This window comes from Diachasmimorpha longicaudata, chromosome 15 (genome assembly GCF_034640455.1).
Source record: "Diachasmimorpha longicaudata isolate KC_UGA_2023 chromosome 15, iyDiaLong2, whole genome shotgun sequence".
Taxonomy (NCBI): domain Eukaryota; kingdom Metazoa; phylum Arthropoda; class Insecta; order Hymenoptera; family Braconidae; genus Diachasmimorpha; species Diachasmimorpha longicaudata.
In genome coordinates this window covers 4,062,948-4,084,399 of record NC_087239.1, presented here as the reverse complement: position 1 = coordinate 4,084,399, position 21,452 = coordinate 4,062,948, and the positions used below count along the sequence as shown (strand labels likewise).

At 41.1% G+C, this 21,452-nt stretch overlaps 1 protein-coding gene across 7 annotated transcripts in view; it reads right to left on the bottom strand.

Annotated features, from left to right (window-relative positions):
- Obsc (Obscurin) overlaps positions 1 to 21,452 on the bottom strand; it is a 34,167-nt gene that overhangs the window by 2,581 nt on the left and 10,134 nt on the right. For 2 of the 7 annotated variants that reach the window (XM_064134988.1, XM_064134991.1), the window contains 15 exons: positions 21,145 to 21,276; positions 20,834 to 21,004; positions 19,573 to 19,654; positions 19,054 to 19,149; positions 16,701 to 16,793; positions 13,822 to 14,575; positions 13,122 to 13,373; positions 12,491 to 12,526; positions 11,115 to 11,502; positions 9,431 to 10,733; positions 8,673 to 9,252; positions 8,007 to 8,111; positions 7,687 to 7,794; positions 6,278 to 7,258; positions 311 to 5,603 (listed from right to left, as the gene is read on the bottom strand). In XM_064134988.1, coding sequence (XP_063991058.1) covers positions 311 to 5,603; positions 6,278 to 7,258; positions 7,687 to 7,794; positions 8,007 to 8,111; positions 8,673 to 9,252; positions 9,431 to 10,733; positions 11,115 to 11,502; positions 12,491 to 12,526; positions 13,122 to 13,373; positions 13,822 to 14,575; positions 16,701 to 16,793; positions 19,054 to 19,149; positions 19,573 to 19,654; positions 20,834 to 21,004; positions 21,145 to 21,276 — 10,374 coding nt within the window. The remainder of the gene's footprint in view (positions 1 to 310; positions 5,604 to 6,277; positions 7,259 to 7,686; positions 7,795 to 8,006; positions 8,112 to 8,672; positions 9,253 to 9,430; positions 10,734 to 11,114; positions 11,503 to 12,490; positions 12,527 to 13,121; positions 13,374 to 13,821; positions 14,576 to 16,700; positions 16,794 to 19,053; positions 19,150 to 19,572; positions 19,655 to 20,833; positions 21,005 to 21,144; positions 21,277 to 21,452) is intronic. The other 5 variants (XM_064134989.1, XM_064134990.1, XM_064134992.1 and 2 more) reach the window with 5 other exon arrangements.

The window sequence follows — 21,452 nt, the reverse complement described above, 5'->3', positions numbered from 1 at the left end:
CAGATTCTTATAGCTAAATTGAAATATACAGTTGAAAAAATTTATGTTCATGCGGAATATTAATTAAATTAAAGAAAATTATGTGATAATACTATCACTGATACACTCCATTGAATATTCACTGAAGTACCCAAATCAGATCTCGGTTCCTAGACTAGTACGTTTAATTTTCGACCTTGAAAGTAGTGGTTATCAAAATGTTTCTACGTGGATGACCTTGGCGGGTCACCCAAAGGCATATATAAACATAAATAATTATTTCTGATGATTAATCCACAATTTATGAAACAATTCAACTTCTGGAACTCACCCATCGTCGTTGTAGATCCTCGTGAAGCTGGGACAACGATCATGAGCGACCTTCATGTACTCCCGAAGTCGAACCGGAAAGTCGGTATCTCTCAACTGAAGTAGATACGTATCCGGGCCATTTTGGTAATGACTCTCGTTGGAGAACATTCCGATTTCCGTGTCAATAGGCTCCCTGGATGGTACCCTGCTCTCCCAAGCCTTCGGCTCGGGTTTCTCTCTTGGTGTGTAAGTGCGTTCAGCGATGGGCTCTGGAGTGTACCTGTCACCAGGTGGGTAGACCATCTTCGATGGATGTTCGAATGCACTGCTCAATCGCCTCCTTCTGTACCAGTTCCTGCAGGATGCGTTGCCATACCAATCTCTGAATAATTTGTAGTAGTTCCTGAGATTTTCTGAGGGGATCTTGTAAGGCTCCACCGGTGGCTTATCCAGATTACGTAACCAGGGATGACGAAGTGCCTCGGACACATCCATTCGATCCTCAATGGTATAAACGAGGAGTCGTTTTATGAAGTCCTTAGCTTCACTGGAGATGTGCATCCACCAGCGCTCGTCAAAGTCCCAATTGCCGTTCTTGATTTTCGTCAGAGTTTCACGATCATTGATTCCACGGAAGGGTGAGATTCCGGATAACAGAATGTGGGTGATGATGCCCAGAGACCACATGTCCGCAGCGTATGCCACACCGTCACCATTGACAACCTCGGGAGCCACAAACTCAGGCATTCCATAAACAAGTGTCATCAATCTGTTGTAAGAAATCCTTCGAGCGAGACCAAAGTCTCCGATCTTCAGGTCATCACTACCAGAGTGCGAAATCAGAAGATCTCCCAGGGTCAGACCCAGATGAGCCCAACTCTCGTTGTGCATGTGCTCCAATCCCTTCAAGATCTGTCTGATGTAGTTGGCCACCTCCCACTCGGTGTAGAAGGGATTTCGTGTCAGACTATCCACCAGTTCTCCTCCACCAGCGAGCTCCATCAGAAGTGTCATGGAGCCATCTGTCTCGTACGCATCGTGAAGACGAAGGAGATTGCGGTGATTAAGATGATTCATTGCGTTGATCTCGTTGAACATGAGAGGCTTCAGCTCACCACGTCCGTGCATCACCTTAGCAGCATAATTCTTACCAGTTGCCCTCTCCACCGCGTGATAGGTGATCCCCTGAGTGCCTCTTCCCAACTCATCTCCAAGGTCGTAGTAATCATCGAATAATTTTGTTTTCGGCTTGACATCAGTCTGCCTCGTGTACGTTCTGTATCCGTACTCATGCTCGTTCTCCTCGACGTGCACCATCACTGAGCATGATATCGATCCAGCGACGTTTCTAGCACTCACGGAGTAGAGTCCCTCGTCCTTGAGGATGGCGTCGTTGATGGTGAGGACTGACGTGTCCGGCTCGAAGAAGTCGATCTTGATCCTGGCTGACGGTGCTAGAGGCTTCCAATCTTTGTACCACTTGATCTCCGGGTAAGGAACTCCCAGGATTTTTGCTTGGAGGTGTCCATTCCTCCGCAGCATTATGATGCTCTCGTCGGGACGTTGGATGAACGTCGGGTATTCAGCGATCTCCAATCGGACTCGTTGCCTGGCCTCGCCGTGTTCGTTACTGGCGACTGCCTCGTAGATCCCAACATCTCGCTCCAACATCTTGTTGATGAACAACGTCGCCTGACCGTTCCTGGTGTAGCTGTGATCGTAACGACCTCCGCACTCGATCAGCTCGTTGTTGAAGTAGTAATTCATCTTGGGCTTTGGGTAGCCGTAGACGAACCAGAAGAGATTGCAGTTGTGGTTCTTCACACCGTACTGGGCGTCGTGTTCCTGACGGAGAAATTTAGGGGCCTGAGCGTAGCCGTCGTGAGGAGGTCGCTCGATGTCAAAGTCCTTGGGGAAGTACGGGCTAGTTTCCGGACGGAAGTCGATGCCAGGGGGAAGGTATGGATGGAATTTTGGTGGATCTGGTAAGAGTTTGGAACGATATGTCTGAGCAAACGGCGAGGGATCACTTATTCCGTACTTGTTCTCCACCCGAATCCGGAATTTGTAGTCCCGGAAGGGTTCAAGGTTCCGGATGTCACAGACACAGCTGCGAAGACCGGATCTAGCTGTGAACCAATCGCCGTCGGGCAGCTCACACATCTCCACGAGGTACGTCACTGGGATGCGTGGACCAATGGGTATAGATGGCCTCCACGATAGCGTCAGATGTCGGTCCATCATCCGGCTGATGATTGGACGATCAGCAAGAGGCAATGGTATTCCAGACTTGCGGTACTTATCGAACTCCGAATACTGATCGGCTAGTGGTTTCTTCGGGCGAATTTCTAGGGTATCGTAGCGCATCTCAGCGTGACAGATGTCCTCGCCGTGAGGATTGTAGATCCTGAGGCTGTATTTACCAACATCGTGCTCATCAATGTTCATGAGGATCAAGCGGAGAAGACCGGAGCCTTCTTCTTCCATTCTGATGCGATCTGTCGGCCAGAGTCGTTCATTGTTCCGGTACCATTCGAAGCTCGGGTCAGGACAGCCTGTGACACATGCTGTGAACTTGGCTGTCATACCTTTGTATATCTCACAGTCTCCTATGCGTTTGAGGAAGGATGGGGGTTCAACCTTCTGCCTGGTGTCGGTTCCAGAACCGAGGGATAGAGTGGCCTCGCAGGATGCTTCACCCTCTTTATTCACAGCTCTACATTTGTATCTTCCAGCATCAGATGGAGAACAATCTGATACGTACAGACAACATATATCACCGTCTCTCTTGATCTTATATTTATCGTTATCCCGGGGAATGGGTTTATCGTTGAAGTACCAGGCGACATCTGGACGAGGAATGCCAGTGATTCGTGCTGCGAACTTGGCGTCGTGTCCTGGTAATTGCTGGAGATCGGTGAAGCGTTGGGCGAAATTTGGTTTTGAGTAGATTTTACGGACAGTTGCGATTCCACTGGAGGAGTCTTCCCCGAGAGGATTGACCAGACGACATCGGTAGACACCTGCGTCCTTAGCTGTACAAGGATATACTTCAATTCCTACCTTTTTCCCATCGCAGGATAATAAAATCCTGGAGTCTGATGGTTCGACAGCCTCTCCATCCTTTGTCCAGGTGACATCTGGCAGAGGATTACCGGAGAATGCTGCACTTAGAGATAAAGCTTCACCCTCCTCTACGCTAACATCCCTCAGTGGTCCAAGGAATGCTGGCTTCTCCTCAGGTGCATCAGTCTTTTTTCCAGCGACACTCAGGATTCCATGACTGGCTTCCTCCCCTTCGGAATTACTAGCTATCACTCCGTACTCTCCGGCGTCTTCAGCGGTGACCTTATCAATGAGAAGTGCGTGGGTGCCATCAGGTTGGGAGACAATCTTGATGTGCTGTCCATCAGGAACTATCTCCTCCCCGTTGTGCGTCCATTTTAACGTGGGTGGTGGTTTACCCACTGTTGTCACTTCTAGTTTGGCTGGGAATCCTTCGACAACAGTCAAGGGTTGAAGGGTTGTCAAGAATCCTGGCTTCTTCTCTTTAGCTTCAATCTCAACATCAGCTGTTCCAGTAACTTCACCAAGATCATTCTTGACTACGAGGGAGTACACCCCGGCATCTTCTGGCTTTGTAGTCTCGATGGACAGTCCCATGATGCCATTCGGTTCGTTGATGAACTCAATGTCTTGAGATTTTCGCAGTGGTAAGCCGTCCTTGAACCACTGGACTTCTGGAGTTGGGAAGGCAACCACTTGGGCTTGAAGTTTCAAGGGCTCTCCTACCATGATGTGGACGTTCTCCAGAGGTTTGGAGAAGGAGGGCTTCCGAAGGGCTGGTTTCACTGCCACTGCACACTGAGATGCATTTTCTCCATTATTGTTTTTAGCTATGAGTTTGTAAGCTCCACAGTCTGTTGGTGTACATTTGTCAATTGTCAACTTGGTGGAGCCATTCGGCTGGGTTTCGATCTTGATGTGGCCATCGGGAACGATTTTCTCACCGTCCTTGAACCAGGTCACCTTCGGGAAGGGACTGCCGTCTATGTCGAGGATCAATTCCAGAGGTTGACCTTCTTCGATTTGCTTCGATTTTGGTAGCAACTTGTCGAAAGTCGGGGGAATTCGGATCATAGAGAGTGTGCACTTGGTCTTGGCTTTTCCAGCGAGATTCGTTGCCAGGCAGACGAGTTCCCCTTCGTCGGTGGCATCAAAGTTGATGATATTCAAAGTGCTGAAGACGTGATCGTCAACGATTGTATTGATGATATGACGTCCGTCATTCGTGAGCTCGTCTCCGTTGATGAACCATTGGATTTTAGGGCGGGCTATACCTTTAGCCTCGACCTTCAACTCCATAGCAGCATCGTGACGGACAGATGCGTTGGAGACGGTCTGAATGAACTCCGGAGGCTCGGTGTAGGGTATGAGTTGAGCCTCTGCGCTGTCTTGGCCGAGGTAATTCTTAGCGATGACTTTGTAGGTTCCAGCGTCTTCATATGCCACGTTCTTCAGGACCAAACGATATTTTTTATTCTTGTAATCATCTTCGGAGGCGAAACGACTTTCGTCTTCAAGGAGAACGCCTTCCCTCTCCCAGGAGAGCTCAGCCTTCGGGTTGGACTTGATGATGACTTCCCAACGAGACAGCTCCTCCACAGCTGCATTCAGATCTTTGAATTCCAGAATCTCCGGTGGTGCGAGTAACTCCAGATCCGCTGTCGAGCTGTCCTCACCGTGTGCATTGGTAGCTTTCAAAGTGTATTTGCCAACGTCAGTTGGGAGGCAGTCGGCGATGCTGAGGGAGTAGGTGCATTGCTGAAGACCATCTTCAACTTTTCGAGTCGCTACGTTTCTCGTGAACTTCTTGTCGTCTTCTGGGATTTCTTTCCCGTCGTGCAACCATACGATATCTGGAATGGGGTCTGCTGTTAGGACTCCCTGAAGAGTTCCTGCGGTGTTGATCTCGACGTCGACGTCCTTGACCCCGTCGCAGAATCTGGGCTTGCGGAGGTCTCCCACTGGGCCGACTTCCAGGAAAGCATCGAGACTCGCCGAACCAAGTTTGTTAGTCAGGACAAGTTGGTATATCCCACTCTCTTTCTCGGTAACTTTGTTGATCGTCAGGGTGTAGGTCTCTCCCACCTGAGCAGGTTTAGCTTTGTCAGCTGACTTCAAGGGCTTCCCGTCCTTGAACCATTTTGCATCGGGCCGGGGGAGACCGGTTGCTTTTATCGTGAAGACAGTACTCTGGGTTTCGTAGATCATTCGATCCTCCAGGTCGTGGCTGATGATTGATGGCGCAGCTGGGGGTAAAGTATTGAGAACGTCTTCAATGGGGAAGAGATCATTTTTGAGTTTGGTAAACACTCGAGAAGCTGCTAGAACTATTTCATTACTGGAGCCTTACCTGAATGCTGAAGACGAGTCCGGATGATTGTTACTGCTTCTTGTGTTGCATGCAAGCAAAGCGTTGGGTTAAGGGGGTAAATGGGGGAGGTATCGTTGGTTGGATGATGGGGAAGTGAGGACATCCAGCAAGAATAACATGTATTCACATTTTTCATGAGAGATTTGGAGAATCACTAGACAACAGCTGACATTCCTTATCTCTAGATGTGACAAAAAAATGAGAAATGATCTTCCAAAATTTTTACTATGAAAAATTTGAATTGTTCATTAAGTTCATTAAGTTGGAAGTCTAGGGATGACATCAGTCCCATTTTGTCATCCCAAAAGTATTACATGTTATGGGCCCATCAAGACAATAATTTTCGTGGCGATTATTTGTTTAAAAAGAACTAAAATCTTTTTTTAAACGAGATTGACTGGATATCCTCAACGAGCATAGAACGATGACTAATAAACAAATGCACTGAGAGTCCTGGAGATTCTCCAGACATAAATGATACCCAGAGCTGATTAAAATGATTGTATAACATAACAAACCTCGGTACCGAAGTTGACAACCGACTCTTACCTCCGATCTCGCCATTATCCGCTTTCTCCGTCGTTTGATCGATAATTTCTTCTAGAACACTTCGCTGTCTCTTGATCCTCTCCAGAAGAGACTTCGTTTTCTCATCAGCATCCAGATCATCGTCGTCATCAACGACCTTTTGCGAGTTCCTCCTTGACCCGGTCACCGAACCCCTCTTCGTCTCCGTCGAATCAGTTCGACTCATCCTCGAGTTCTGACGCGACAGCTTTCCCTCTTCAAGAACAGCTGTCTGGGAATTCTCCCTCGATAACTCGCTGATGGAGGCCTTCGTCGACTCCGTGGAGTCAATTCGACTCATCCTGGAACTCTGGCGAGACAGTTTCCCATCCTCGACGATGGCTGTTTGAGAATTTCTCCTCCCAGGAACGTCTGTTATCGACGCCTTCCTCGATTCAACAGCATCAACTCGTTCAATTTTCGACGACTGCCTCGTTAACTTACTCTCTTCACTCGTTCCCCTCTGACTCTTCGTCTTCACGAGAACCTCTTCAGGAGCTTCTTGAGACGAGCTATCAATGAACGTCTCCTCGATGATGGTTTCGCTGTACCTCACAGCGTGATGAGGCCCATCGTATTCGAAGACTTTTTCCTCGATGGTCTTCCCCTGGGGGATCAGTCCCTCGATCACTTCGTTCCGCTTGAAGCCCTCGGAGGCTTCAGCGTTGTAAATTTCCTCTCCACTGACGTCTCTAGAGAGAGCTTTCAGGGTCGATTCGTCATCCGATACTGAAACTATCGAAACCCCTCGATTCACCGACAACTTCTTCTTCTTCTTATTGTCGTCCTCTTCTGAGTACTCCTCGATCAATATTCCGTTCTGAGGCTTCTGGCTAGTGTCATCATCTTGGATTGTGTAGCTGTAAGACGCTATCTCCTCTACCAGCGGTCCATCAGTGTGAATTTCCTGGCACTCGACTTTCGTTGATTTCATTTTACTGATTGTGTGACGCTCATCAGGACCTGCGGGGACTCTCAAATGTCACTACCCCCCGCCGTAACTCTCCCTTAGTTCCTAACAGGCGCATTCCTCAGCTCAGTGTCTACATCACGCTTGTCAATATTTTATAAGCGATTGTTATGATGATGATCTGAAGCGCAGTCGGATATGAAGGCGGAGGTGTTAGGTAGCTTTTAGCTTTCATCCTGCGTGTCAGTGTGTCAATTGTTTCTTAATTGTATCAATTAATATCGTAAACTCATCGATATAAACGAAGCGCAAATTATAGTGCCAATGGTATTATCAAAATTGCAAATAAAAAATTGAAACAAAAAATGTTACATTGATTCCACGATGAGGAAGTCTTTGGCAAGTGGAGATAATCTCCTGGTTACGACATGTCTTTGATGTTAAGATACATTTTTTATTGTCTGCTTTGTATGTGTCTCACCTGTCATCGTAGCTTCATGCTCTGTTGTTGATTCCACTGATATTGTTATAGTCTCACCCTCCTTTCCCTTGACCTTTTCGATGCTCCTCTTCACCAGTTTCTCGCACCCTGAATTTATCAAGTTGTAACAACACTACTACCACTACACCTAAGCGAAGCATTAATTATTTCGCTAGAAAAAACGTTCGATGTTTCTCTTTGTTTGACAGATGTTTTCATTCTCTGTTTGATTTTGCCAAATGTGGGAAGAAAGTCGTTTTCATTTCGTGAAATTTAACGCATTGAAGTTCTCTAAAGCTCAAGTAATGTTGTTTTTTTACCTTCTGGACCTTCAGCTTGTTGTTTTTCTGCCGAAATATCTTCCTCAAGGGCTTTCTTCTTTGATGCATCTTCGTCTACTGCCTCAACCTTTGCTTCCGATTTGGCTATTAAGTACAAAAATGGTCGTGAAAATTGGATTTTGGGATTTTTTGGATTATTAGTAATGAGTTATGAGAAACTGATATTTGAGGGATTCACAGTGTAGTGTTTTTATTTTCTTGGAAATGGGGGAGGGAAGATAGTTTTGATTAATTACGTGCATGCAACTACTTTTAATTAGTCTCGGGGAATTTACGGATTTAAATTTCGTACTTACGTTAGTGAAGCAGAAAGCGTTTAATTATTTTTGTCAATTATTTTCGCAAACTCATAGAAAGAAATGTGATAATTTTTGTCAGCTTTTATGAAGAAAATTTGTGGCCTTTTACTCAGTTTTTTGAGTAGAAAAGGTAACACAAGAAATATTTTAGGTCCACAATTTTTTAAACTGTAATCTCTTTAAATATTAATTGTAAATCTGATCTCTATTAAAATTTTTTTATCGAATTTTGTAACCTGAATAATGCTGATGAAGATCTTGCAAAGATTATTTTTTTCAAATGACGTTTTTTCATTGCAAAAGTCCCTTAAAAATCAAAAATAAATATTAGACTTCATGAACTTACTCAAAACGATGATTTTGCTCTTGCAAGTGACACTTCCCATCTCATTTTCAGCTCTAACTTCATAGGTACCCCCATCAGACCCCTTCAACAAGTTCAAAGTGAGATCATAACTCTCCTTCCTCTGACTGTCCCTAGTGATTTTAATTCTAGCGTCTGCAGACACTTCTTTTCCATCCTTGAACCACTTGATATCTGGATCCGGTGTTCCCGATATTTCCACAGCCAATTTAAGAGTCTCTCCCTCGTTCAACTTCTGATCCACCAATTTTTTCACAATCTTCGGCTTGCAGTAGACAATCAGCTGTCCACTGCTGGACTCTGAACCGTACTGGTTCGTTAATTTGCAAGTATAACAGCCAGAACGCTCCTCCTTGATATCTTTGATGACGAGTTTGTGAACGTCACCTTCGGAGGACGTCGTGAATTCCTTCTTACTTTCGGTGATTTCAGTTTTGTTGATGTACCACTGGACTTTTGGTCGCGGGTAGCCGGCAACTTCAACTACGAATTCGGCGCTGGTCGCACCAACTTTGGTGATTACATCGGTCATACTCTTCTTGAAGCTCGGTGCACATTTTACCTGAGACACAAATCCATCAAATTCCTCAATTCAATTTCCCCTGGATCCAAAACATTACAGTTGATAATTTAGAATTTATCGAGCTGTTGATGATGTGCTCAAAATTTAGCATTAATTATTTTTTTATAATTTACTTTTTGAATTAGTCAACCCACAAAATCATCATAAATTACTTTACCTCAACTCCAACTTGATCCACTGTCGTTCCATCTTTATTACTGACTTTCGCCTTATAAACACCGGCATCAGTTCCCACGCATTCGTTGATCTTCAAAACCCTCGTCTCTCCATCATCAACAATGGTGATCCTGCGGTCTTCCTTGATGACAACATCATCCTTCAGCCAAACAACTTTCGGTTCAGGTGTGGTCTCCACTTCAATCTGGAGAGTCAGACTAGCCCCCTCTTCAATAATCCTGGACTCCCCCAGCTTCTTCTTGATCTTCGGTGGGCACTTGACGTCGAAGTTCCAGACATCAGACGTCTGATTGATCTCGTTCTTCGCCATCACCGAGTACGACCCGGTATCAGTGAGCTTACATCCCTTGATAATCAGGCTGTAGCTGTCACTTCCCTCTTTGACAAATGAAATCCTGTCAGACTCCTTCAGCACTTGTCCATCCTTGTACCACGTGACGTCTGGAGCTGGTGACGCCTGAATCTGAACTGTCATTTTCGTGTCGGTTTCGATGTAAGCGAAGCTGTCAGTCATCTTCTTCACGATCTTCGGGGCTGACTTGACGATGAGCTCGATGTACGTCGTGTCCTCTCCCAATTCATTCTTCGCTTTGATGGTGTAAACTCCACCGTCATCACTCGTCACGTTCTTGATGACGAGTGAGAGGGACTCCTCATCCTCCCAGAGGTACTTTATCCTTCCACCAGCTAGAATTTCCGTTCCATCTTTGCTCCAGGTGATCTGAGGTTTCGGGAATCCCTTGACGTGGAGATCCAGCATAGCAGAGCCACCGACATTGACCTCGGACTTCTTGGATTCACTTCCAAGAACCGGTTTTGCTGGTTCCTTCAAGAGCTGATTGACGTTTCCCTGGACTGTCAACTCAGCACTGCAGCTGATATTTCCAGTGCTGGTTTGAGCCACGCAGGTGTACAAACCAGCGTCCTCTGGCTTCACGTGCTGGAAAACTAGAGCCAGGGTGTCCTCCTTGTCCTCGAAGAGGACTTTGAAGCGCTCCTCGGGGTCGAAGGGCTTCCCATCTCGCAGCCATTTGAAGGAAGGCTCGGTACCGGGTTCGAAGATCCCCTCGGGGAGCCCTGCGAAGAGGGTCTTCTCGTCGGTTACTGATACGTCAGCCTCGCAGGAAGCTTCACCGAATTGATTCGTTGCTGTGCACGAGTATTTTCCTGCGTCGGTTTTCTGAACGTCGGGGATTACCAGCTCGTAGAAACCCTTGTCGGCTTTTTCAGTGATAATTTTTATTCTTTCTTGTTTTGAATCAATTGGAACACCGTCTTTTAAGCTGGTGGAACGAGGAAATTCGTGAAAATTGAGATTCAAGTCGTGGGAAATTAAGAAGTGAATGGGGGAAACTTGATAGTGCGAAGCAGGTTTGTGGATTTTTTTTTTGTTTAGGGGGTGAGGGTGGAAAACTAACGAAATACATCAGCCAGTGATGTAGATTGGCCAATGATTAGGGTAATTTACATATTCAGTAGCGAAGGGTTTTTTTGAGCGATATTTTGGAACCTGACAGCGTAATTTTTATAATAACATTTTTTCTAGTACTTAATTAACTTTGCAATCAAAAACTGCTCAATAGTCAAAAGTGATTCATCTCGTTTTAACACTTCACTAGTGAACCGATTTAAATAATTAAATACTTAATCATTAAATAACTTACAATTTCACGTCAGGATTGGGATCGCCCTTGACCTTGATCATAAACCGAAGGTACGTGTTTTCTAGGAGTTCAGTATCCTTAAGTCGCACTAGGAATACAGGTGCCTTAGCTTCGGCCTTGGCTTTCCTCTCGTCAGCTGTCAAATTTTCAACGATTAATTGGGCTGTGCAGGTGGCATTCCCATCACCGTTGGCAGCCCGTGCTGTGTAAATCCCTGTATCACTCTCCATGACATTCAGAATCTTGAGTTTGAACGAATTCTCGGTCGATGTGATGTTGATTCTATCCGCGAGTTTGTCATCCAGGGGCTTGTTGTCCTTCAGCCAGTGAAGTCTGGAGGCAGAACCGCTGGTCTCCAGGGTACATTCGAATGTCGCCGACTCGCCAGCTGCACCGGAATAATAATATCATCAGTCCATAAGTTGATTCAATTAATTCAGAGTCATTTGACAGTGAAGTTTAAGCTGAACTTCATGATGTGCTGTATGAAAGTGAAAATTTATGGGACGAAATGATTTTTAAAGTGATGTGCACACGTATGACGAAATTTCATGAGAAAGTCTCGCATATTTGCAGAGAAAGTGGAGTGAAAGACTTTGGAAGGGAATTCCGATGCAGATTTTTTAAAATTTTGATAGAGTCGAGTTGAATCTGAGAAATTTCCAGATTGATCGGTTGGAAATTTCAGAGGAACTGCTCTGGGCTTTCCCATGAATTTCTGTGTACATATAATTCTTGATATGTGACGAATATGTTCATGAGAAGCGTGAAGAGATTCTGATGATTTTTTTAGCGCTAATGGATCCCCATGACATGACGCACGAAAAAATTTAAGAGTGAAACCAACGAATGCATTAAACAATTCAGCAGCAAAGTGGTAAAACGAGATAAATCATTTCTGACTATTGACCAGTTTTTGATGAATATCTCAGAATCTAGGGGAGTTAGAAAAATTTTCATCTGAACCTTTTTTGTGGAGCAAATTGAAAGCTACAACAAATGTCCTGACGAAAATTTCGCTATTTCCTCGAGATTCGAAGATATCACTCAAAAACTAGACTCACCCAGAAAACTTGAAAACAGCCAAATAAATTCTGTTAAAAATTTTTCAATAGAAGAAGTTTCATCAACGAATCTAGTTCTATTGAGTATTTTTTATTGAACAATAGACAATTGATGGAATCCTCTAGTGAATTCGCTGGACGTTTCTATTAATTTTTTTCATACTTGCTGACTCGGAATATTTTTATCCATAAAAAAAGGCTGACACGTAAGCGACTAAGTTGACGATGAAAGCTGAAGCCAATTGAGACAGTTCATAGATAAAGTTGGAAAAGCTATGATCATATTCTCTTTCTTCATCTACATCACTTTACCTATAACGTGCATGACAGCCTGTTTCGCTCGGATGGCTAGAACAGTAGAAACATGTCATTTACTCATGCACTATTTCGTCCTCATTATTCTCATGATCCAGAACTAATTTTATTAACGTGTAGGACCTCTCAACATCGATCGTCGTGTTGATAGTGTGACATTGAAACAATCGGTAATTGCACTGAGATAAAAAAATACTTTTGCCAAATATTCATTTACTTCAGGAAATATTTATTTGTCAATTATGTATTCCTGAAATCAAATAATTCCCTGACAGTTGTGATTTGATTCGACTAGCCCCAATTATATTCTTCTAGAACCTAATCATGTTAATTATAAACTTGAGTGAACTCCGGCAATAATTATGAGCATTAAACAATTTTTGCAAATTCTTCGCTCAAGAAAATAAAAAAATTCTAAACACTAAATAATGATCGGAGTTCGTTCAAGGTCATGAACAAAATACGCATTCTCTAGAGTAATACGATTATCATAATTAGGAACTGACTCGGTTCCCCAGGAAGTGCTTAGACCGAAGAATTACAATTTTGAAAAATAAATACTTCTTTGAAACAAATAAATATTCGGCAAAAATCTTTTTTTTTCTTTCTGTGAATGCAAAATACTCACGTTCAGCGCTGATGCCCTCGATTGTCTTCACGAACTTTGGTTTTCCAGTTTCGGTAGCAGTCAGGGCCAGTTTGGCGATCCTCGTATCTCCAGAAGATCCACTGACGGCCGTATGGTACGAGCTCGATGACTCCTGGATTGTCGCAGCACCGTACAATGACGACGACGATCTTCTTTCACTCTGCGATCCTGACATCGACGTTTCAACGTACGACGATGTGCCATTTCTACTGCTGGATACTGACGAATACTCTACAAGCGTTTACAATAACGTAGAGAAGAGAAGATTTTCTGATTGGGATTTTTTTAATTAAATTATCTTATGAGGGGAATGAATTTCCCCACAAAATCAATTATGATTCGATTCAAAAATCGAATCATTAGATGGAGGGAATGATTCGATTCAAAAATCGAATTCTACCAATTTTCCTTTAAAAATATTTTCGATCAATAATTCTGATAGATTCGTCAAATTCGATAGAACGACCTCCCCTCTCCCTCCATCAATTAAAATTGCCCCCAGACAAAAAAATCTCCGAACGATCAGAAACTCTTCTCCACGAAGCCGTTGACATCGAATACCGATCCACAACATTGATACCATTCACCGATCAATCCATCACGTCAACAATCAGCAAAAACTCCTCAATTACCTTCGCCCAAAAATAATATAAAAATAAAAAACTGAAAAACAAATTACCTTCGACGACCTTCGAAGAGGCGCTGAAGCGACTGGCAGAGTATCGTCCAGACATCTCCTCGCTGTCTTCAGTCCTCGCCTTCTTGACACCAGAATCGTCGACCTTGACAACGCTCTCTCTCTTCTCAGCTGTCCTCGCCTCCTCAGCTCTTCCCAGCCCTTTTCCCTCGACCTTGAGCTTCCCTTCTGGTTTGACAGTCGCAGGGGGATTGATCCCGGTGTCCTTGACCTCGTCGCCGGTATTTTTCTCTTCAGTCAGTTGGAGATCATCAGCCGCATGCTCAGCAAGTGCAACAAGATCACTCGCGTACTGGCGTATCTCCTTCAGCCACGTCTTCTTCACCTGATCTTTGTGAGCAACGAGAGTGATCGGATATCCTGACAGCTCAGGATTGTGGAGTTCAAAGGATCGCTGATCAGCCGGATAATCCTTGACCTCAACCTCCGGCAATCTGATGATGTCCTTGAGAACGAAAACCGAACGGTCCTCGGATATTCTTCGGACCTTGCAGACGAGTATTCGGGCCTTGAAGAGGAACAGATAACGCTCCTTGGTCTTTCCGTCCTTGTCGGTTACCGTGAACCACTCGTGTGTGAGGAGTCTACCGAGTTTGTGAATGTTACCCTTGAATCCTTCGATGTTGCTGATGAACTTGTTGTCGGTTGCTTGATGGGGAATTCCCAGCATCAACTCCAGGGCCTTCTGGAGGTCGTCGCAATTTTCCCCTAGTCGGGTCGAATATTTAACCAGCTCCTGGAATCAAATTTGGGGTTTTTTATGAATTGGGGGTAGGGGGGTGGGAGATTTGGTGGTCAGAACGAGCCACGATGATGACCTGTTTTCAGAGTTGCTAAATCGGTAACTGCGCCCACTCTCAGTTGGAGCACAGATCAGTGGAGCCGTCTGGGAGGTGCGAATTTCACGGATTTCGGTGAATGGAGAACAATTTCGAGGGGTTTGGAAATGGCGAGAGGGGAGGGTGGGAGTGGGTGGTGGTTAGTTTTCTTGGGGGTGGTTATTGATAAGGACAATTAATTTTTTTAGTGGTTTATCATCGAGGGGTTTCGGTTAAAGGTGGGGTCGGGACAATTTGACAGATGAAATAGAACTGTATATTTTTAATTGTAATTATTATTAGTTATGTAAAGTTGTAAATTATCTGTTATTATTTCTGGGAACCACAATAATTATTTAGTTTAGTTTTTATATTGTGTTTAATGATGCGTTTTCAAGCTCAAACAATTTTTGTAGGAAAAAATATTGAATTGTTGATAAAAAAGAATTTTGTAATTTAAAAAATTGAAGAGATTTCCTAATTTTGATAATTTCTATCTCAAGTTCAAAATGGAGAATGTCAAGGAAAAAGTGATAATTTTTCACCCGCTTTATTCAATTATTTATCATAAAAATTTAATAAAAACTGGGGGAACGTTTTAAGGGACAACAACCTTAAGGACTTTTTCTTCGAGCACAATAAAAATCTAAAATTTAGTAAAATTTTAAGATAATCAAATTGATGAATTCGTCATCATGATCGTGATTGTTACTCGTCCAAAAAAAGTACATAACTTTACCGGTCTACATTGACGTGTAATTCAAACTAATTCTGTTATGACTTCACATTGAGGTGTTAATTAATTCTAAACGCCAGGTTCACTGATCATTTAATCAAGACTAATGACGATCCCTGAATTCCGACTTCACATGTTGATCATTTCGTGAGCATGTGAGTGTCAACGGAATTCACTTTTCAGTTTTAGATTCCCAAATTTAAACCAATTTATTGTGAGAATTATTGCTCACCAGCTGTCGGCCATTCTTGAAAGCATTCCAGGTGATATTCATGTGCAAATATTCTCCTTGGAAAAGAAATCTGACAGACCGTCACTGGATTTAAGCAATGATTTTCTTTAATGCTCGAGGCTTGTTTGACTTTGACCTATTTATATTTATATTGTCCGTTACGATGCGAATGATATCGTCCTCGACTTCTTTCTGGTTTTCATATTCGTGAGAAGATCATCAATTTTATCGCAGTCTTTAAATATAAACATGCGACTTCGTTATTCAATTTCCAAATTTACCTTTAATTAGGGAAGTTTCACCTTAACAATTATTACGTATTAATAAACCAAAAGTCGTTGTTGCAATATTTTTTTTTGATGGATTTATCAAACCTCGACGCACAGTTCAATAAAATTTCGCATCTCTCGGTTATTATTTTGCATATTTCCCTCATCTCCTCCACAGATGAATCAGATATAAAAAAAACTCTCGTAGGCGCACCCCAATAAAGCTCAATGCTTCCTCCACAACGAAGGATTCAACGATCTCATTTCTGTTTCTTTATTAAAGTGATGACAGTTGAGTCACACTTACAGAACTTCAAGTCAATTCAAAATTAAATTGTCCAGACAATTTTGGCAGCCCCTAGAGGGGTCACGTGACCAAATTGACATTTCTAATTACATCCAACATAATTTTTTGATTTTTATTAACCCAATTTTCGACGTATGGGTATAATAACTCCATTCAAATTTGGATTTCATCGAAATCAAAAAAGTATTTTGTCATTTATCTGAACAGTCAATTTTTTTGGTCACGTGACTACTCTAGAAAACTTCCTTTAAATTGAAAATCAAAGCGCTATTTTTTATTTATTTCTAAAATTCACAAAAAAAATTGTTTTCAAGTTGAATTAATTTTGATATTTAAAATACTTTGATTTTAATTAATTAAATCGAGGTTGTTGTCGTGTAAAATATGTCCCGACAGTTTTTGTTTAAACTTTTATGCTGCATAGTTTAAGCAAGTGGTTTTAAATCTGTTTCCCTTTTCACTCCAGCCCTTAATTAATTAATGAATAAAAAATGATGACCTTAAGCAGGAGCTGGTAGTCGTTAATGCGTTGTATCGGAAGCTTCAGATGTTCCGAAACGCTTTTATCGTCTCCGAGGGTCTGGCTCAGCTCCTGAACAAACATAAATAATAGTCAATAACCCACCAACATCATAAACCCCCCAAAACCTTGAGAAAACCCGCAAAATCAATGAAAACCCATCGGCCTGACTACGCACGGATTTTTCCCCTTATCGCAATCCTTGGGTCGGTGGATGTCAACGTGGAAAACAAGTGGAAGAACAATTGGACTGGGTCGACAGACTAATTTCCCCTCCGCAATAAAAGAAAAGGCAGCAAAATTTCGCTCAGAATATTTTTTTTTTTATATTCCACTGTAATCCGATATGCGCTGGCTAAATCGCAGGCATTATTTTTGGCGGTTGAATATTGGAACGGGGAGAAAACAACACAGACACAATCATCAGTCACCAAGTGGTCACGTGGTCACAGTATAAATTAACACTATTAACACACCTTCAGGGGGGTGAAAGTGAAAATCAGCGGTTAACGATTTTGTCGGGTAAAATTTTTAAAAACTCGATGATCAATTGAATTTACCGATGTTCACCAGTCAGTCTATACAACATACGGTGGTTCGCCGAGACTCGCGACCCAGAGTCGAAGCCGAGGGAAGATTTAACGCGAACGACGAGACTTGGATTCTATACTTAGACGATAGACGCCATCGAGAGACTGACCAATGCACAAACACTAGTTTAAAAAATCCTCTAGCTCTGATGATGAGGGAGAGAAATTTATTTTTTCTCTCATTCTCGTGATCCAGTGATCCAGTTTTAAAACACTGCGGAAATGAAGGACACATCATCGGGGGGAGACAACTTGTATCGTGGGAAAGATCGGTATTTCGTCGGGGATATGTTGGATCGTTCAGGGTAAATCATTCGACGGATTTTTTCGGTTATTTTAATTAGTTATTTGAGGGAAAATAGTTTAGAGATTGAGATTATTTTACAGATATAATTTTATTTTTTTTATGGATTTGATGTTAACTGTTTTGTACAGATTTAAAAATAGAATGAATAATTTATGTTCGACGTTGTTTATGGAAAAATTATGAGAGGATAAAAAATAATTAATAGTTGGAGGAATATAGAAAATATAATTTTTAATTTGATTGTTAGATGAAGTTCTCAGAGGCAATAATTGTTTTTTTATCAAAAATATTCTAAAAAACAGTCAAAGTATTTTTTTTTGTTGCGAACAGTGGCTTTCAATGCGACTAAGCAAATAAGTGAATGAATGAGCAAAAAAATTTAAAATTTCGACGAAATTAACAACAATTTCTATTACACTTCTTCATTAAAAAACAAAGTGCTTTGTAAGCCGTCATGTTCAGTACCGGAAGTTCTTACAGATAAACATTTCAAATTGATTCTGTTCTAATTCTGGCGTGAAACCTAGTTCCATTGTTGATTGATAAATTCAAAACGTTTTGCTTATTTTTCCGATAATTTTTTTTTTCATTTGGAGGAACGCACGAAATGCCGGGGACACATTGCGAGAAGATGAGAGAGAGATGGATTGAGTAGATGTTCGTTGAGATAAAAATACATTATGTTATTTTCGGATTACTGGATGGACGCCCACTTTTCGCCTTCGCTATTATGTAAGAGTGGATTTTCATTTGCAAACATGATCAGGTGATGAAAAAAATTGAAGAAAGTAACAGCAATAGCAACTTTGGAAATTATTTAATTACCAAGAGGTTCATTTTTTAAAATTCGAGACCAATTGCAGATTTTTTCATGTCAATTTTAATGAGAGAACGTAAAAAAAATTTTTTGGCGGATGTGAGACATGAAAAATTGTGATTGTTATTTTGTAAACTCTAGCAGAAGTCTGTTGAATATTAGTTTACAGGGATTTTGTTCTGAAGCTTATCTGCAGAGTATGAGGAAGACTTCTTCTTTACCAGGAATCATGGGAAGGTAGTCAATGGATATTCAAATTTCGGGTCAATTTATCAGAGATTTGGTTTGAGAAATCCATTTTACCGACATTTTTTTTCAAAATTTCAAAGGTACTTGGTATCCAAGAATTTTTCCAAATTGGTACCAATGACACCAGATTGTTATTAAACATTCTTTAATAATTATTGAATTTCCACCATGAATAGTGTCAATTACGTGACAGAAATTTTTAACAAATCCTGAATATTTAACTTTAGTTAAAATATTTCTCAAAGTAAATGCAAAGTAAATGAATGAATTGTTCTGAAAACTATCACTGGGCACTTTGCTTCGTACTCAGTTTCACCCCACCCCCCTGCCAAGAAATTATTTCACGTGTTTTGACACGGAATAAATTACCTCGAAATATTCTCGAACCTCGTTGTTTGTCTGTAGTAATTCTTGCGCAGCGGGTTCGTCTCGACAGTAAGCCACGTGTTTATCGAAATCTCTTTCCTGTAAAATAAAATAATTCTCTTAATCTGTCCTAATTACCTCGAAGAGATTACATACACAGAAATAAATTCCCTAGAAAAATTCTAGTACAAGTAATCGAAGAAATCATAATCCATCTGTTATAAAAAATTTTGTAAAATTGTTGGGAATTTCTGTAATTTTTTTTGCGATAAAAAAAATTATTATTTTATGTTAATATCTTATATATAAGAATAAAGTGCTAGAGGTCAAATACATATACATATATACAATTTATGTACATATTTTTTAATTATTTTTAAATATTAAAGCAGTGTATGGTACAGGAAAGATTCAATTTGACCTGAACTGGGAAAAATTCACATTTTTCGTTTATAAAACTAGACTTTTTCTAAAAAAATAATTTCTGTTATGTAAATATCGAGTAAATTCATTGATCCTCACCAGTCTCAGGAACGTTTTCCCGAGCATTCTCGGCTGGTCCGCGTAGTACTTGACACCCTCGATTAAAACCCTGCCGAACGATCTAAGTAAGGCCGGAATTAATATCATGCGACTCACACCACGACTTGGATAAGGGTTTTTAATTTTTTTATCATGATTTTGACAATACCCAGATCAGCAAGACAACACAGGGGTTCATTTAATTACGGTTTAGATTTTATTTCTTATGAGGGAGAGTCAGACAGATTCTCAACATATTTTATTAATTACGATAAAAAATGGCAGGTGATTTGATGAATCGTTGATAACTGTTAGTAAAAAATATCGGATTTTATTTAAGTGGATTCCACTACAGAAGAAAGAAATTCAGTGGAAAACCTGACGAGTTAGACAGGAAATTCTATCTAATTTCAATTGAAAATTTTTTTCGGTTGAAAAAATTATTTTTTTGGGTCAATTCTATTGCAGATTTTTGTATAGCAAAAGAGAGAGATTTAAAATTTAAAAAATTCCAGGTTTTTACATATTTTTTATAGGAAATTGTCCTGTAAAAATTTGTAGATACGATTTTTGCAAATTACACTCTTTTCTTCTCCAAAAAATATCATCAAAAATATTAATCTCTTATCTTTTCGAATTATTCTAATCAAAATTTTAATTTCCCTTATATTTTAAGAATTTTATTAAAAACTGGTCAATAATCAGAAGTGACTTATCTCGTTTTACCATTTCCTTACTGAATCGTCCACTTCTACTGCGATTTTTTTAACAATTCTCATTTATAGTTTATAAAGATTTACAATTCATTAAAAATTCTAACAGATAAAATTTTCTCCCAAATGCGTTAGATTTTATCACTAAATTTTTCCCTCTCCATTGCAATCTTATACCAAGACTCGACCATAATAAACTTTTAATTAAATTCAATGCAATTAATTTTTTTTAATCTCAATTTTACAACATTTGAGGTGCGTTATAGAACCAACTTTCCAAGGAACTCGCAAAATTCATGAACTAATGATGTTGAAATGAACGATTGTAGACACAGACACACGAACACTAACAAGTAAATCCACAGAAAACTTCGACTTACGATTTCACATCGATTGCTACAAAATAAATTATGTAAATTGTTCGATTCGTGTCTCTCTAATTTCGATATTTCTGGTGTTGTCTTTGTAATAAAAAAATCTGAATCTCTGGTATTGCAATAATCGTGTCGCGAATACGAGAAAATTGAGTCGTGAGAGTGAATACTTACGTATTATGGAAATCAGCGATTTGTTTGAGATTCGTGAAGATGATTTCCTTATTATCCCGAACGGCCCTGGGAACTCCTGGATTATCCAGGGGTTTCAGGTACCTCTCGACGACTTGTTGGAGGTCCTTGCCGAACTCCTCCTCGGTTTCGACCAGTTCTTTGACTACAGCTCTGAAATTGAAAGATTTCACAATCAGACGATTTTGAGAGAAAAATGAGAGAAATGAGAGAAAATCCAAGAGGAAAAACAATAAAAATTCAATTAAAATAATTACAAACGCAATAATTAAATACAAATTATTGGAACGCACTCGCGTCGATATCGAGAATCCTCTGGGCGGTGTTGGCTCGTCAGGGTTGAACTGTCCTCGCTGACAGCTGTCTGCATGAGTATTGACATTGGCAGCCATCCTTCTTTTCCGTCAGTTTTCCGTACCAGTGCTCTGTTACAAAAAAAAATTTAGGTAGTAATTAAAATGAAAAATTAGTGACTATTGAGTAATTTACCGACAGATTAAAAATTTTAATTCGCTTATTCGAAGGAAAAATAATTATTTTGTGAAACACAAATTCTTAGGCTCTACATGAAGTAATTATTGACAGCATAAAAATTCGTTTT